Source organism: Rhinatrema bivittatum, chromosome 12 (genome assembly GCF_901001135.1).
Source record: "Rhinatrema bivittatum chromosome 12, aRhiBiv1.1, whole genome shotgun sequence".
NCBI classification, from domain to species: domain Eukaryota; kingdom Metazoa; phylum Chordata; class Amphibia; order Gymnophiona; family Rhinatrematidae; genus Rhinatrema; species Rhinatrema bivittatum.
Genome location: NC_042626.1, coordinates 3965465 through 3983940, shown reverse-complemented (window position 1 = coordinate 3983940; position 18476 = coordinate 3965465). Strand labels below are relative to the sequence as shown.

The window sequence follows — 18476 nt, the reverse complement described above, 5'->3', positions numbered from 1 at the left end:
AACCCTGAGCTGGGGACTCCCAGACAGCATGGCTAATTCAGCCTGCTTATCCATGGTGGGAAAAAAGCAAGTTTGCTTACCTTAAATTGTGTTTTCTGTAGATAACAGGATGAATTAGCTATGCTAACCCGCCCACCTCCCTGGACAGCCTCTCCACTCCTGTGATCTTGGAGAGAAGCTCCGCCCTTGGTTGCTGGAGGACGTCCCAGACTGCATGGCTAATTCATCCTGCTATCTATGGAAAAGACCGTTTATGGTAAGCAAACTTGCTTTTTTTCTGTTATCTTGTTTGTATGTTTCTAATTTGCCAGGGCCACACATTAGCTTGCTGGTGATATTTGGCATCAGGTCTTGCTGGTTTACATGAAGAGCCCTTCTGCCACTGCTTAACTGAGCTCCTGCATTGAGAGCTTTGCCACCCATGACTTTGCTATCTTTACCAGGTTGTTTTTTACAGTAATAAGGAGCCTGGCAATGGATGGAATTTAATGTTCAGATCTTTTGTCCTCCAGATATTGAATGCAGCCTATCATGTTGAAGTGACTTTCCATTCTGGATCCACTGTCAGCCGAATGGTGTGGGAACAGATCAAACAGGTATGGGGCTGGGAGTTCTTCCTCTGCATTAGGCAGGCCAGTCCCCACCAGTGAGTTATGCACCTCTGAACTTAAATATTTTTATTTATTTATTTATTTATTTATCGGTTGCGGGCCGAGAGGCTCAACAGTGAAAGCTTTTGACCTCTCCCCCTGTAGCAGAGAACCCGTTCCTGCTCTCAACCAGGGAGGGCTGAACTCAGGTAAAAATTTTATTTAAAAAGAAAATGGAAGTATTTTAGTAAGGCTACTTCTACCAGGTCCTTCTCTGTGTTTGGCATCTCCCGCTCATGACTCTGGGGAGGTTTGTGAGGTGTGGAGGCAGGTCGGGTATGGCGGGCTAGGCCCCTCTCTCAGGCTTCCTTCCCAGGCTATGTGGTAGGCTGCAGAGGTTCCTTTACGTTTTTGTGCTCCTAAATCCACATCCCCCTGTTGTGCGTGTACTTTTGTGTGTATATTGTGCATATAGTTAAGCACGTTGTTGAGTGCATTTTGTGTGTATCTGTGCGTGGATTTCATTGTGTTTTTTGTGTATTGCTAAGTGCATAACTGTGCATGTAGTTACATGTGTATTGAATGCATACCAACCATGGCGCCGGTGTCAAGTTGAAAAGCGTAGTCATTTGTGCTGCATTCCACATAAGGGCAATACAGCCAGAGCTTTCTACAAACCTGGGTCAGCACTGCCTGGATGCATGAGGAGATTTGCCTCCTTTTCATTTTGCCGATGATGGTTCATCCTCTAGGTCTGAGGGAGTGCGGCTGAAGGCGACAAAAGGATGTCCCCGTCTTCAATTGATCTGCTGACTGAGTCATCTTCGGGGGAGATTCGCTCTCAGGACATCATGCTCAGGCCTGGTATGGAGCCATCCTCCTTTTCCTGGGTGGAATTCTTCAGGGATTGCATACCTTTCTACAGGGGCGTCCTGAGTTGGCAATACCTTCTAAATCAGGATATGATGCTTGAAGTTCCCCTCTGCCACCATGTGCAAATGCCATGGTGCTGTGCATCCTGATGGTGTTCGAGTTGATATGGATCAAGATGACACTGATGATGATTTGGGGTGCTCACCTCTAGAAGAAGGGAAAATTCTCCAAGATTTAGAGCCACATAGAGCTCTTCTCCGTTTCTTTCATATTGATGAGTTGCCGGGTCTGATCTCTGACTCTGAAGACCCTTGGCGTGGCTGGGAGTGACTCTTTGGGTGTGCAGAAGAAGGATTTCATATTGATCACCCTGTGCAAGGCTTCATGTTTCTTTCCCCTCCTGGATATATTCAAAAGTTGATTGACCTTGAATGGAGTGCACCAGAGGCAACCTTTAAAAGGGGGGGTACACCTTGGCAGGTTTATACCCCTTGGATCCGTAGGCCAGAGAGCAGTTGTGTTTCCCAAAGGTGTGTTCCATCACTAAGCGAACCACCATCTCGGTGGAAGGAGGGGCAGCTCTTAAAGGATGCTTGGGATAGGAGGATTGAGGCAATCCTTAAGCAAGTCTTTGAGACTATGGTGATGAATTTGCAGATTGCTTCTTGTTGTGCCTTGGTGGCTTGAGCTGCCTTGCATCTTTCGCAAGACTGACGGAGCTGTTTTGGTGATAAAACTGAGGGTTGCTGCCTTGGCGGCTGCGGGATGTGACCTGGTTTGCACAGCTGCCAGAGGAGTTGCTTTCATAATAGCTGCATAGTTGGTCAGCTAACACTGTTTCTATGTCCAGTTTCACCAAGCTGCCCTTCAAGTGTTCCCTTTTGTTTGGCAGAGAGTTGGAAAAGATGGCAAATAGATGGGGGGGGAGTCCAAGTCCCACAATTGGAGATAAAAAGCCAGTTTCTTGGCCCTTTTGGGCAAGTGGCTGCTCTTGTAACTATAGGTGATTTTGTCCTTATGAGGGAGCTTCTTCTCAGAGATTCCATCTCTTTGGTAGGTCTCAGCCCTCTCACCCTAGAAGGCCTCTGAAAGATGCAGACTCCGGGAGTGGAGCCTCTCGATTTCTCAGTGAAGGTTTGTGGACTCACCTGCTGGTGCAGGAGATAAACAGCCGTCTTTCTCGCTATTATCAGAGGTGGGTCCAGATCGCATCGGACCAGTGAGTCCTGGAAGTGATTTGTGATGAATATACTTTTTTTTTTTTTCTTCGCATTCCTCCATATGCCTTTATGATTTCTCCATGCAACTCCACTCAGAAGGAGGGTAGTAGTGGACACTACATTGAGAAGACTGTTAGCACTGAAGGCCTTGATTCCCGTTCCGGAATCGCAGTAAAATATGGGCTGCTATTCCATATTTTGTTTGATCATTTTGGTTCTCAAGGGAGTCAGTCGTTATTTCCAAATGGAAAGTGTACTCTCTGTGATGATGGCAGTACAGTCAGGGGAGTGCCTCATGTTTCTGGGTCTCCACAGGACTTAATCTAATTTTGTACCTGATCAACGGTTCCTACAGTTTGCCATTCTGGATTGCCATTATCAATTTCAGGCCTTGCCCTTTGGGCTGACCACTGCAGCCAGGACCACCTCCAAGGTCATGGTGGTAGTAGCGGCGTTCTGGTGCATCCGTATCTGGATGACTGGTTGATTTTGAGCCAAGAGCATAGACTAAAGTCTCCGGGCTTCTAGCAAGGTAATCTCCTTACTACAGGAGCTAGACTGGGTGGTGAACTTAGCCAAGAGCAGCTTACAGCCATCTCAGATGCTGGCGTATCTCGGCGTTCGCTTCAATACATAGCAGGGCAGAGTATTTCTGCTGAAGAGTCAGATTGAAAAGTTGATTGCTCCAGTTCACACTCTAAGTACTGCTTGCCTGACAGTGTGGTTTTGGGTTTGATGACGGCCACCTTGGAAATAGTTCCCTGGGCAAGAGTTCATATGCAACCTCTTCAATGCGTGTTGCTTTCCTGCTGGAGCCCGTAGTCACAGGACTATGTGGTCAGACTTCTCCTGCCATTGGAGATGAGCGCCCAGTTGCAGTGGTGGACTGCAGGAGGATCATCTCAGAAAGGGAGTTTCCTTGGAGATGCCAGATTGGTTAGCGCTCACAACGGTTGGGGGGCTCACTGTCGGGAGTTGATGGTGCAAGGTTGCCGGAATGCCAAGGAGTGGCAGTGGAGCATCAACCGATTGGAAGCTTGGGCGATTTGCCTTGCGTGCTTGCAATTTGCTGAGCTGGTGGTGATAGGTCTGCCTGAATGCAGAGGAAGGAGAAATTACTACTTACCTGATAATTTCCTTTCCTCTGAGGGTAGGCTAATCGCCCTTGGCTGCTGCATTTTTACCTTTGGTTCGCATTTTGTTGTGGACATTGCCGAATGTTCCTGCTGTGTATTTGAAGACAGGTAAGTGGCTTAAACAGCCCCTCAGTGGTTAGTGAGTAAGTTTATTCTTTTGGCTGAGTTCATTGTTCCCTATTGGTTGGAAGCATGAGTGGTTGGTTGATAATCTTGTTCGAGTTTGATCAGTTTGTCCACAGTTTGGCTTTTCCAGAGGATACTGGTGGGACTATATGTTCATGATGTCAGCTTCTTACTCCGTCTGAATCTGCTGGCAGAGGTGCATAACCCTCTAGTGGGGATTGGCCTGCCCTCAGAGGAAAGGAAATTATCAGGTAAGAAGTACCGTAATTTCTCCTTCTTTGACCCCTCTAGAGCTGAGAGCACAGTGTAACAAAATCCCAAAAAGCTGTAAACCTGAAGCTCTTTGGGTAGAGCAGTGTTACATGAGTATCACATACGGTTTTTGTTGTCAAATGTGATTTCCTTAGTTGTGGTTATTGCACTAAAGGTTTAGTAAAACTTGCAAAGCTATGAGTATGAAAGGAAAGTGTACATAAAACACACACGAGCTCCTCATGCACATATCTGTAGATAAGTATTCTTCTGTCACTAGATCTTTCAGCGGATAACCTGGGTGAGCCCGCCTGCCATTAGCAGGGAGTGGAAGAGGAGAGTGGCTCAGGATGCAATTGAGAGCCTCAGCGCTTCCAAGCTGGCCAAGACCATCTGCAGCCAGTTCTGCAAACGGTTGAACAGCTCCCATGAGGCCTTTGCAGCTTCCCTGCGGCAGGTATGTGTGTGGTCTTTACAGAAGAGGCGGGAGGTGGGTGGGCAAAGGTAGAGGCTTGGGGGAGGAGTGGCAGAAAGTCCCGAGGCCTTGTCTGGCTTATGGAGGTAGCAGTCAGGTTAGGCCAATGGAATTGGAGCAGACTGAGGACCACCCATTCCTGTTTAAGAAAGACAGCAATATGCATCCTGAACAGGGAAGAAGATAAAGGAAAAACTACCTCCCTGCTCCCTGCCCCCCCCCCTCCAAAAAAAGTGTCTAGATTCTATTGACAAACTGTGCCTAATGTGCAGGGATTCTGATTGCTCATGCAGTGAGAACAGTTTCATTTGGATGATTTGTGACTAGCACTGGTTGATTTTAGAGAACTGAAAGTTTGACTTCTGGGAACAATGGCAAAACTTCAGTCTTTGGTTAGAGGTTCCCTGTACTTATCCGGATCACTCCAGACTCCTGGGTTTTGCCTCCCTGCCAGCAGATGGAGACAGAGAGTCTCACTGACACTGTACATAACCCAGTGAGCCACCTGCAGTCCCTTAGTATTTCTCTGTCTCCAGCAGTTCCCTGAACGTACCCAGATCACTCCAGACTCCTGGGTTTTGCCTCCCTGCTACTAGAAAGAGAGAGAAAATTTTGTAGGCACTGACTCTTAACCCGGTGTGCCACCTGCAGCTCCTCAGTATTTGTCTCCAGCAGGTGGAGACGGTGCAAAACTGCAGTTCTGAACCTAAGGGAAAAAAAAATGAAGACGGTTGGATATCAGAAGGGCCTTGTTGTGGTATCTGGAGGTCACTAACAGTTTCAGATTGTCTGATCACCTCTGTGCTATGGAGTGGTGCGAAAAAGGATCAGAAAGCATAGAAGACCACGATTGCACGGTGGTTGATGAAAGCCGTTGGCTCCGCATATCTATGTCGTGGGCTCATTCTGTCCATTCCCAGGTGTCGTCCTGGGCAGACTGTCAGCTGGTGTTGCCACAAGAGGTTTGCAGTGCAGCTGCTTGGGAGTCATTACGTACTTTTGCCAGGCACTACTGATTGGACGTCCGGGATCCGGACATTGACGGCTTTGGTGAAAGTGTTCCTTGAGCGGGACTCTCGCACTCCCACCCCAGTCGGGGAAGCTTTGGTGCATCCCAGGAGTCTGGACTGATCCGGGTACGTACAGGGAAAAAAGGAAAATTGGTTCTTACCTGCTAATTTTCGTTCCTGTAGTACCACAGATCAGTCCAGGCGCCCGCCCAGTGATGGAGAGAAGTTTGTCTGCTCAATCTGTCTTTTGTTCTTGAATAACTCTGAAGAATGGCACAGGTTTCTCGTTAATCCTTTCAATAGAGTTTTTGAAATGCATTATAAATTTTACACTCTCCTCTGCTGGTTCCGGGGAGTTTGATAGTGTTGAGTATTGGAAACCTGTTTGACTTTTTATGCTTGGGTACTTGGTAATACTGAGGGACTGCAGGTGGCACACCGGGTTAAGAGGCAGTGCCTGTGAAATTTTCTGTCTCCATCTGCTGGCGGGGAGGCAAAACCCAGGAGTCTGAACTGATCTGTGGTACTACAGGAATGAAAATTAGGTAAGAACCAATTTTCCTATTGGTTTCCTACTCATTTCACCAAGTACTGGTAAGTTAGCGATGACCTGAAATGGTACAGAAACTACCTCTGTAAAAATTAAACAGCTGCACCCCTGTCCATAAGGAGCGAGAGCTGTAGCAGGGTAAGAGGGGACACGTTTGCACTATGAAGTGAGGAACCCTAGCACCTGAATCAGGCAGACATACAATGGGTGGGCTCCATGGCTGCCTTGAAAGTGTTGTGGGGTTTTTTTTGTGGCATAGGTGTCTGCCTGTCAGTTTAGTTTGTGAACAATTAGACATGAAGCTGAGTTTTTGAAAAGTGGATCCCAGGTTTTCCCTCAATATTCTCCTTCCCAGTTGGAAGTTGGCCATTCCTGGAGGTTGGAGAAGACAGAGGATCTGTGGTTGAAGGTGCGGAAGGACCACGCCCCGCGGTTGGCGCGTCTCTCGCTGGAGAGCAGATCCCTGCAGGATGTTTTGTTACATGGTGAGTGCGGCTGGAGCCTTCATACTCCATTTATTGACATTTCTTCCACCCAAGGCAGGTTACATAACATGAAACAAGTTGCAAATCATAGTAAACATAACACAAACCAAAGAAACATCAATATCCTTTGAAACAGCAGCGGAAAACAGAACCAAGAATGTAAAATAAAAAGCAAAATCCAGCAGAAATAAGTCAGGTGATCACCCCATGCTACACCTGAAGCTGGAACAGCCATCCTGTGTCCATACTGATTTCCAACAGAGCTGTCCCAAGTGATCTACAGCAGGGAAAGTGAATATCAAAACCTCACGAAAATCTGCTTCCTGCTGCTGTTACCAGGACTAAATCCAAGCTTTCCCCAGTTGCCCCGTTCTGGCTGGGAGCAGGGGGGTGCAGGTAGTCTCTCTTCTCCTGTGCAGTGCTCTTTAAATCCTTAAATTACGCTTGCAGTTTTTCAGGTTCCCTTTCCCGCTTCCTCTTCTGGTGTCTCTTACAGATTTTAGTATCTGCATACGCGCATACGTTTCCCTCCGATTCCTCTGCAGTAGCACTAAGAAATGTACAGATCCCAGTGTTGTGCCCACTGCCACTACCACTCTGCGTCCCGCGGCTCGGCTAGAATGAAACATCAAAAGCTGTTCACAGAAACCGCATGGCCTGGGGTGCATGTTGTTCTTTTAAGTAGCTCAGTTAGCTCTTTGAAACGAGTTCAAAAAGCTGTTTGTTCATCAGAAGAGATCTGAGCAGCTACTAAACACGTGAAGGGCTTATTTCACCTGGAAAAATGGATTTTGAGATTAAGTCCTATTGGCTACCCAGATGGTAAAGTTCACGTTCACTTTTATGCAAGGTGAAAATTTGGATTTTTCCTGCTGTATGAGTGAGGTGGCTCATGACTGTAGCTGGTTGGGGGGTTTCTATTCAGGTTTTCAGTGGTTTGAGGATACCATAATTATTGGTCGGCATCCGTGGTTTAAGGTGAGCCCTTCTCACTCTGTTGTGGGCTGATTGTGCTGGCTTGCCAAAGATACGTTTTTTGTGTGCTCCTTCTGCTGGGTTTTATTTACATGTTTGTCTACTATCATTCCAAATGAAGATAATGGTGTACAACTTAACATACATAAAATAAGATCAATATATGAAATAAAATTAACACAAACACAAGATAAAAACAAAATCACCAAACACATTGCATGACTTCTAGAAAATCATTAACTTTCTTAAATAGCCAGGTTTTCAGTTTGCATTTAAATTTCTTTCCATCAGTTAATGTGTGCAATGCTTCAGGCACAGAATTCCATAATTTAGGACCTGCTAGGAAAAGGCACAGTCCCTCATGTTACATAAGTGAGTGCACCGAATCGAAGGCACTATTAGTAAACCTTTGTTTTAAGATCTGAGTGAGCATTGAGTATAAAAATGTAATGCAGCCCCAATCCAACCAAAATCCTTAACATGAATAATTTTAAAGATTATACTGGATTCTGAAATTTACAAGTAAGCAGTGTAAAGAAATCCGTATCGGAGTGATATGGTCAGGTTTTTTGCAACCAGTTAGAAGTCTTGTGGTAGCATTTTGTAAATCTTAGAGTGGAAGCAGGGAGACCAAGAAGTAGTTACAATAATTTCAATGAGAAACGATTAAAGTCTGTAATACAGTGGGAAGCAGTGTATAAAAACATGCAAGTAAATGTCTTGAAGCATCAGCTTTCAGTTTGGGTAGAATAGAGTAGGGTCCTGGGGTCAGGCTGAGGTGGTGTGACATTTCAGACAATCACAGTGCAATGCTTGAAACGGCTCAAAGTGCCACCCCTGGACTTTGTGTGGGGGGGGGGGTGATGTTTCATTTTGTAGTCCTCTTGCGCAGAACTGCACAGTAATCGTCCTGTATTAAAAGCATCTCCTGCACCCTCCTGAGCCTTTCCTTGCTTTGACGCGACTGATCTGTCGTTTGCAGGCAAGCCAAAATTGGGCCGGGAGCTCGGCCGAGGGCAGTACGGCGTGGTGTACCTGTGTGACGAGTGGGGCGGGCACTATCCATGTGCACTGAAATCTGTTGTTCCACCAGACGAGAAACACTGGAATGACCTTGCCCTTGAGTTTCATTATATGAGGTAGGACCTGTCCAGCCATTCTTCATCTCAGTCTCTGTTGCTTGTATCTTGCTGTGGATAATTCATAACTTGGGAGGATGTTAGTTAAGTGACATTCCCTCTCACCTTGCTACAAATAATACCCCAAAGAACTCATCAATTCAATTTCAAATCCTTGGCAGTCCAAAAAAAAAAAATAAATAAATCAACACCCAACCCTACCGACAGTCCTAAATTCGAAACCCAACTCCACGCCTATGTTTTATGCCAATGCCTACATTAGGCTTTATATATTGTATCTATGTTATAATCCCCATATATTAATTTCCAAGTTATTTCTTCCTGTTCATTGTAAGACAATTACTTGTCACTGTTAAAGTTTAAAATGTAAACCGAATTGATCAGTAATTCTGTTATTGGAAAGTCGGTATAGAAAAGCTATAAATAAATAAATAAATAAATACACTACGTAGCTGTTGATTTCAAACTCGGACCTTTAATGCTGTCTTTCTTGTGGGACAGGTCTCTGCCGAAGCATGAGCGTCTGGTTGACCTCCATGGGTCTGTTATTGATTACAGCTATGGTGGAGGTTCCAGCATCGCAGTTCTGCTGATAATGGAACGGTTACACCGAGACCTCTACACGGGACTGAAGGTGAGAGGGCAGTCTCTGTCTGTAGCAGTGCACCCAGAAAAAGTAGCTTTGCCCAGCTTTTCATCCTAGCTGGCACCACTGAGTGCGGTCGCAGGCAGCATCACGTAACTGGTTGTGAAGATCTGAAGAGCTTTTATGCATGCACTGTCACCTCTGCTTGGATAGTGTTGCAGGACACTGTTAAGCTTTGGATCAAACCAATCCAGAACCAGTAATGGGCTGGAGCTGTGCTCAAGGTAACCTGGAAATACTGAGGAAGTTTGCAGGGCATCAGGACTCAGGTCAAGGGAATGGCCGTGAGCTCCTGGTTGAAAGTCTCTATGCAGTTTCCCTTGCAGCATTGTCAGATCACAGATATCAAATACTCCTCCCTAGCTGTGGGTTTGCCTCAAGCAATTTCAAGCCATAAGAGCAGTGCATGTGTCCAGTTTGCACATGTGAGCAAATTGCTTATTCTCCCACAAAGATGCCCACCTGTGATTACATAGCTTGGTTTTGGACAGCTTTTAAGCTGTTACTGATAACATCTCTGTATTACAAGCTTCTGTTTTTCTTATATTGTATGTTGATTTGATTTGTTGGTTGCAGGCTGAGCTGATGCTGGAGGTTAGATTGCAGATTGCTCTGGATGTTGTAGAAGGAATCAGGTTTCTTCACAGCCAAGGGCTGGTCCACCGTGACATCAAACTTAAAAATGTCCTGGTAAGATTTGCCCTGGTTCATGCTGGGAGAGGAGGGAACAGTGAGTGGTTTGGGAGTGTGTTTAAAACATGGCAGAGGGTCTCATAGTGACACATTTTCTTAGTTGCTAAGCACATTTTGCATCACTAAGCTGAAGTGTTAAGAAGAGATGGATGGGATTATGAAGTTTTCAGCAGATGATGTTGGAATTGTCTTACAGCTGGATGAAAACAGTCGGGCCAAAATAACCGACCTGGGCTTCTGCAAACCTGAGGCAATGATGTCTGGCAGCATTGTGGGAACCCCTATACACATGGCTCCTGAACTCTTCACAGGTAAGAGAGTCTGTCTGTGCCATGCAGGGAGCTCTCTCTCATCTGCTGTGCTGAGGTCCTACCCATGTAGCAAGACATGGGAGCAGGTACAGGATGGGCTTAATAGTTCTTAACTGAGCTGTCCATGTGCACACACTCCATGTGCTTACAATGTTCTTCCTTCACTTTACCTTAAGCGATTCTGTTAAGATCACAGTAATGAGATGGGGGAATCAGATAGGGTCTCCATCATTCTGGCATTCCTTCAATATTATGAATGTTATTTACAGCGCTTAGGACCCCTCTAGTATTGGGGGGGTAAGCCACTAGGTCCTGGATCTCACTAATTTTGTAGGCTGAAGAAGCTATGGGTACAATCTCTTATGCTGCACTTTATGTATTTTTTTCCAGGAAAATATGACAATTCTGTTGATGTTTATGCATTTGGCATCCTGTTCTGGTACATCTGCTCTGGGTCAGTGAAGCTACCTGAAGCCTTTGAGAGATGCTCCAGCAAGGACCACCTCTGGAATAATGTCAAAAAAGGTACCTTTGGGTTCTGTAGACTCCAAATACAAATGGCATGTAAAATCTGCTGAAAATTCGGCTGCAGGGAGGTTAAGCACTGCCCAAAAATGCTCTCATGCAGTGGGAAGGGGTTAACGTGATACTGCATTCAAGCTCTTCAGTGCCAGGTGTTCTGCATACTGCAGAATAGGATTTTGTATTGGATTCATTTGGACAATTCTGTGCTTACTCATGGAAGTTTATTGCTATTTGAAAGTTGGGTTTAATGAAAATGTACCTGAGAGCCAGCATGACATTTAATATACTGCTCCACGAGCAGAGCGCCTGGCTCTGGGACTGGCTGGTGCGCATCTTGGAGCTGTAATCGGAGGATTTGCTCTAAGTGCACAGTGAGAGAGAGAGAGAGTCTGTGTATTGGAAGAGGAGGAGAGGGTTGGAGAGCCTGAAGTCACTGTGCAGACAAATAGCCCTTATTGTATAATCCTTTACTTTACATCCCCATTCAGCGTGAGGTGTGGCGAGAATGAGGGGAGTCGCTGCCATCCACCAAGCTGCTAATCCTTAATGTTTTTCATGTTGGTTCTGGGCAGACAGATGACGATCTCTTTCTGTATTGTGGCTGCTGCAGGCAGCAGCTGAGTTATAACTTGGAAATGCAACCAAACTAAAGCTGTTTGTTCCTAGGTGTACGTCCAGAAAAGCTTGATGCATTCGACGAGGAGTGCTGGGAGCTGATGAAAGCCTGCTGGAATGGAGACCCTTCCCAGCGCCCTCTCCTGGGCATTGTTCAGCCCATGCTGCAGGGCATTAAGGAGAGACTTTGCAAGGCAAATGCCACACATTTGAACAAAGGACTGGATGATTCCACTTGATCAAGTTGATACTACAGGACAAGAGAACAACATTTTTCTCCTTGTTTTAGATTCTTTGGATGGGAGATGCTTGAAGTGCCCTGGCAGCTGGGTCTTAGGGGCAGTAGCTCCATGCCAAAACACCAAATCAAGCCTTGTCCAAGCTCGGGCATCACACGTGTTTCTCTGCACTACCAGAGAAGTTGCATCTGTGTTTACCAAGATGTCCTATCTCCTCATCCTGCTGAGGGAGAGGATCCAAACCAAAGCAACTTGTACTCTACAGTGCACTGTAAGGGGAAGTGAGTCTGGGAAGCCAGCAGGCCCCACAGATTCCAGGATGGCCTTGCATTCTGAGTGCTGGCATTGAATTGTAGATTCATGTTTGGCATCTTCCCTTCTGCTGGCAGCTGCAAGCATGAGAATCTTCAATGAAATTGAAAAGCTGGAGGCGGGGATAGATTGACCCTTTGGGGTCTGGGGCACATGGCCCAGCGGCTAATGCTGTATAAAAGGTGCATTTGATTACTGCAGCACTTGAGTGTTTACATTATTGAAGTCACTTACCGAGGAGTTTGGTCTCTGCCACAGAAGTGTTCAGTGTCTTGCATTACAGTGGGATTCACTCTGACATAAGCTATCTGATGTACATGTACACTATCTTTTAAAAATACTAAAACAAATGCACAAGATGATGGTGGGTCTAGGGCTGCTTGATAACTTACCATTGTTAGTCCTTCATGTCAGTTTGTATAAAGAGGACTTTAAAACCTTAGTGCTTAGGTAAAAGAGAGCAAGCCGAGTGCAGGGAGAAGGGGCCAGCGTTACTTTTAGAAGAATTCTCTTGGAGAGTTGAAAATGCCATGTACAGGCACTAAGTTTTTTTTTTTAAATTTTGCTTGTATTGATTGGACTTTTTAAATGTTTGTATTTTTTTTTTAAAGGATCTTTAAAGGGTGAATGAAAGCAGGGATTCCTGTCTCTGTTTAGTGACAGGTGTGCATCGTGTTTCCCCATACAGGCTGTAATTAGCTATCTATAGAGGTATATTTAGAAAAATTACATTTTAGGGGCAGACAAGGCAGGGTTTGTATTGCTTCCCTCTTTCAGTAATGCAAGGGCACTACAGTTCTTCTCCTTGAGTTGTTTCCATAACGTTTGCGACACATGTATGAGACTTCATTTGAATAGTTAATTGAATGGGGTTGATTTGCATGTGTGTCCAACTTGAAATTGGGACCTGAATGTCCCCCTCTTTCATGTCGCTGTTACTGCCCCTGCTTTCCCTGTTCACAGGAAAGGCTGGGGATGTGTATATTACATCAGTTCGGGGCATTTGTAAAGATTACTTCTTGCGATTGGGCACTATTGTGACTCCCAGTATTGTCTAAATATGGTGCATCACCTCTTAATGGTGATGGGATTCACAGAGATCTTGAGTTAATAAAACATCTGCTATTGTTTAGTTGAAAGACCAAGAACTCTGCATGTAATTGCTTCTGGTTCATTTTACTCACCAGATGACTTGACACTCAGTACAGTATGGGAGATAGAGGGGATGAAATTCTAGGGTCCAGTTTGTCAAAGGTCATTTCCTGTAGAGGTAAAATAGTAGAAGCCCTTGTAGTACATTTGCTGCCATTCACTTAGGTGGGATTCATTCTGTTATGAATGCTTTTAAAGTGTTAGCTTTTATGCATTCCTTTGGTTTCTAAATAAACGTCAGGCTTCATGCCTGTGGGATTTTATCAGTATTAACACTAGTGAGCACCCAGGTTTCGGGGGCTTGGGATGTGTAGCCTTGCTGACAGCTAAGGCCAGTATTGCAGTTTGTAGAAAAGCGTGTGTGTATGTATAAAATCGCCAGTTAAAAAACAAATGGGTTTTGGTATGGCTACTCCTTCCCTTTGTTTCTTTTCAGATTTTAACTGCTGCCATTAATTGCTTTTGATGGTTGTGTGCTAGTGTACAGAGTTTTGCAGGTTCTTTTACTTTTTTTTTTTTTGGCAAAAGCTAGATCCGTTTGTCACAGTTTGATCCTATTACAGGTTCTCGGCACTGATAGCACAGAAATAAAATCTGCTTCTTAGAGGTTCCAGCTTTCAAGACCTCAAAGCATTCTCCAGAGGTGCAGCTGGTGGTCCTGCAGTTACCTCTCCTTTTGATGTACTGTACTTCTGGTTTACCATTGCTTCACTTTTTTTTCACTTACATTTTATTATATTTCAGATGTTAGCGTAAGTTGTACAGATGTGCACATAACACTTGTATTAATGCAAAAGTTGGAGAATATAGACTTGGCGTACTGTATAAAAATGTCCATGCTAAGCTATACATGTGAGCAGATACTCATCAGCTTTTCTTTGGATTGGTTTAATACTGAATTAAAAAATGTAAGGCAAGTTAACAGGGAATAAAGGAACTGTCTTGGACGTTAGGGGCTGGAGTTCTCCAGAATGGCATAAGGTACGTGTGCTCAGTCCTTTACTGTCCTGTTAAGGACTCTTCAAGCCTGTGTTCAGAATAAAGCTTCCTATATGTTAAATACAGTGCTTCTCTCCTGGCATTTCTTCATTCAGGTTATACGGAGGAGTTGCTCTTTCATGGCAAACACTGAGTTGTTGTTTTGGAGAGAGAGCTGATTGTAACTCTTTGCCATGTGTGGCCTCCATTTTACAGGTTTCTTTAGAGTTTACCAGGTCTGCTGACCGTCTTGTCCGACTCATCCCATTTCTGTTAATTTATCTGTTTTCCTCCAAGGACACTTCTTTTTTTTAAGAGAGAAAAGTATGTTCAAAAATAGTAGGCACGTTTGTTTGTAATGGTGCAATGTTTGGGGTTTTTTGTTGCTTTCAGAGCTCTTTAGTGACAGGATCTCAGTTGAACTTGTCAGGAAGGTAGGAAATGTTGCTAACAGATGAATGTTCTACAATAAACTTTGATGGAGAAGCCTTGAAGACTAGTGGGGACCAGGTGATATCTGGTTGCTTAACATGACTTTGTGGAAGCTTTGAGCCTGGAAGAGATGCTGGAAAGACTCCACAATCACTGTTGAGATGGTGACTCTGCTTTCCATTTAGGAGAAAGTGATTGCATTCAAAGCACACTCCTCTACAGTGATAGGGCTGATCGTCACAGGATTTTGTTTTTCTCCTTATCTAACTTGAGATTTTAAAGAGAATTTCCTGAAAGCTGGGCAAGATTGAAACCACAAAGTGTAAAGATCTGATTTCTGTTGCTTTCAGTTTGTAAAACCATTTGTTCAGAGCATGATCTGAAGCAAGAAATGCTTGGATAAACCCAGCAAGCTTCTTGCCTAGGCGTGCTCTCTGACTTTAGTTTGTATATACTCAGATTAATGTTTAGCATAGAGAAAATGGAATATAAAGCTCGTCGGCCTTGAGCTGCAGGTTGATTGTATTCATTTTGTAAAACATGGACTGATGGACAGTCACTCGAGCGCATATCCTAGATGGAAATCTTGCCTTCTGTCCCTGCTGGTTGGGTGGGGTATAAGAAACCTGCAGATATTGCAGTGCTACCTCTGAGCCTAGCAGGCTCCAACAAGCAGAAGGCGAGTAAAGAATTTTGTCATAGAAATCGTGATCCATTATCCGAAATAATTTGCCAGGAACCTGCTGCTTTAACTTGTGTGTGCAATGATCAGCTCAAGGAATACAGCCAGAGCCTTGTTCCATCCCCCCTGTGTAGCAACCAAGGATAAAGTGGTTGAATCAGTTGACAGATGGCAATGCTTTAAGATCATGTATTATGATAAAAAAATGTAACATACTTTAAGTATGCAAAAGAAAACAGTGCAATAAATGAGGAGAGAAGTTCTCTCAGAACAAACTTGCCTTCTGTTTGTCTTGTATTATGACTTTCCTCTATTTCCTTTCCAAACCAGAGGGGGGACATGGGGGTTAAAGTGTTAGCTGGTGTCATAGATTGGATTTGCTTTATAATGTTGGCTTGCGTTAGAATGTGGAGAAGTGTGCTGTACAATAAAGATGTCATTAACACGGACATGCCCTCTGTGTTCATTTGCACAAATGAGACAGTTGTCCTAAGAAATCATGGACTTAGGTTATAGAAGGGCTGTACATGTCTTCACACCACAATTATAACTGGGTTAAAGGAACACCACTGTCTTTGGTAAAAGGGGAATATGTTCTTTTTCCATTGTGCCATACCTCAGTGATTACTTATACTGGTGTAGCAGCAAAAAGATGCAGATTCAACAACTGGAAGTAGCAGACTAAGATGGACCACTCCTGTGCGGTCAGTTGTATCTTTGCCATTGTACCATAGGTATGTTACTCATTTTTCAGATTCCTGTTTTCCATCTCGTCCTGCTACACCAGACCGGTCCTTCACTGGTGGGTTGTTCCCCCTACCAGCAAATGGAGGCAGAGCTGTTTTCCATATATGATGTGATATCTCCACTACTTAGGGCTGGTGCAGCTCAGAAGCAATCCAGTATTTTCTGCCTCCAGCATGTGATAGAACTGCTGCACCACCAGTTTCTATGCTGGATCGTAGGGTTGGACCCTGGGCCAGACCACTGGTTTTGGCCAGCAGTGCGAGCCCTGCTGAAAAGCTCCCAGTCCCAGAGGGGACTAGGTAGTGCTTAGGGGGGGGAGCAGGCCCATTTAAAATAAATTTAAGAAATAAAAGAACAGGATCTGGCTAGCTGCTTCATTTTTCAGATTCCTGTTTTCCATCTCATCCTGCTACACCAGACTAGTCCTACACTAACTCTGGGGCCTTCATGGGGGAAGAACCAGAAAGGTTGGAGGATCACTTGGACAGAGCAAGCTCAGTTTCCCTGGAAGGAGGAGCAGTCTCCTGGGCCCAGAGGACAATTCTATTCGCCTATTTTACAGGAATGAGATTGGAGGCTTAATTAAGCAGGTTCTAGCGTGTTTCTGCCTCAAGGAGGAGAAGGTGGAGGAGGCTTCAGTGTAGGATCCCATTATTTAGGAGGTCCATAAATCTACTAGGGCTTTTCCCTTCGACCTCAGGTGAAAGAGATGATGCTGGCTAAATGGGAGTCCCCAGAGTCAGCACTGAGAGGGGTGAAACAATATCCCTTTCCACAGGTTACATGCCAGATGTTTTTCCAGGTGCTGGTGGTGGATGTCTTGATTATGGTGGTTACTTGGCCATCCCAGTGGAAGGGGAGAATGTCTTAGAAGGAGCTCCCTTTCAAACATTTGTTCAGTTCTTCAGCTGTGGCAGTTAAAATCTCTATTTGTTTGGCCTTAGTGGTGTGAGCTCTTCTGCGTTGGATCTTGCAGTGCTTGGAGAGCAAGGAGAGGGGGTGAGGATGGAGTTAGCCACCACTTTTTGGCAGATGCTCTGATTTGCTCCGTGGTTCTGTCGCAGTCCGACAGTTACTTTGGCTGTGTAACGGGGAAGTGGTCAAAGTCTTGGCTGGAGAAACTACCCTTCAAGGGTAGCTTAATGTATGGGGATGATCTGGACCAGCTGGTGAAGAACCTGGGGGACCCAAAGTCTCTCAATCTTCAGGAAAATAAGGGATGGTCCTCCTACAGGACCAGCAAGGGACACAGTCATCACAGGCAGTCCTTTTTGAAGCTTCAGAGGTCTTGAATGAATAAATATGAATTTATTTACTCTTTCAGATAAATAGGACCAGGTGGCACTCCATGAAGTTAGCATGTACCACAATTAAAGCTAATTGGAGAAAGTTCTTTTTCCCTCAATGCACAATTAAACTCTGGACTTTGTTGCCAAGGACTGTGGTTAGTGCAATTAGTGTAGCTTGTTTTAAAAAAGGTTTGGATAAGTTCTTGGAGAAGTCTATTACCTGTTATTAATTAAGTTAACTGGCTAGTAATAGCAGTGGCTATTTTCTATCAGTAAGTGTGGTACTTGCCAGGTTCTTATCACTGGGATTAGCCACTGTTGGAAACAGAATGCTGGGCTTGATGGATCGATCCTTTGTCTGACCCAGTATGGCACATTCTTATGTGATTTACTTACAGAAGGGTAATATTACAAATAATCTATCTTCTGTACAAAACCCACGAAGGGCTTGTGTGTATGCAAACGTCCCTCCTAAACCCCATTGCGGCTGTACTTTCGCCTACAGGTGCATGCTGTAGGGTGGGGGAAAATATTTGCTTTGTTGCTCTGTACATACGCCTCTATCTATGTACACGTAAAAAGTGCACCTGCACTGGAAGTACAGGTGCAGCCAGAGGGCGCTAATCTGCACTTTTTCACAGCGAATTTGAGCCCAATTTTTCAGTAGCTAAGCCTGTGTCTAGCCTAAAGGGCTGTTTGAAAAATTAATATGCATGCTTTAAAAAATGCAAAAGTGTGCATGTCAGTATAAACCCTCGGGCCTGTCCCTCCTCACTTTCACCTTTTGACTTTGCATGTAATCCCCTTGCTAAAGTGACTGCTCACAGGAAACACTTTGCTGTCAGTTATGTCACCCACACCTCCCCCCAGCACGTTGTTTCTTGGCCGTGCCTTCAGCGCATGTGCAGATGCTGCTGCCCGGAACTTTCGTTACTGGGACTTGTGCACGTTGCTATACACAAGCGCCCGGAACCTCGTTACTCGGCTTTGCGCAGCACGCCGGACCTTGTTCAGTGCACCGTTT

General features: G+C 44.9%; 1 protein-coding gene across 1 annotated transcript in view; it reads left to right on the top strand.

Annotated features, from left to right (window-relative positions):
- Positions 1-15865, top strand: part of DSTYK (dual serine/threonine and tyrosine protein kinase) — a 46577-nt gene extending 30712 nt beyond the window's left edge. Inside the window, exons 5-13 of the mRNA XM_029573860.1 lie at positions 513-596; positions 4478-4654; positions 6588-6717; positions 8675-8831; positions 9333-9465; positions 10054-10167; positions 10367-10481; positions 10872-11006; positions 11673-15865. Of these exons, the coding sequence (XP_029429720.1) occupies positions 513-596; positions 4478-4654; positions 6588-6717; positions 8675-8831; positions 9333-9465; positions 10054-10167; positions 10367-10481; positions 10872-11006; positions 11673-11860 (1233 nt within the window). The 3' untranslated portion in view covers positions 11861-15865. The remainder of the gene's footprint in view (positions 1-512; positions 597-4477; positions 4655-6587; positions 6718-8674; positions 8832-9332; positions 9466-10053; positions 10168-10366; positions 10482-10871; positions 11007-11672) is intronic.
- Positions 15866-18476: the final 2611 nt, after the last annotated feature.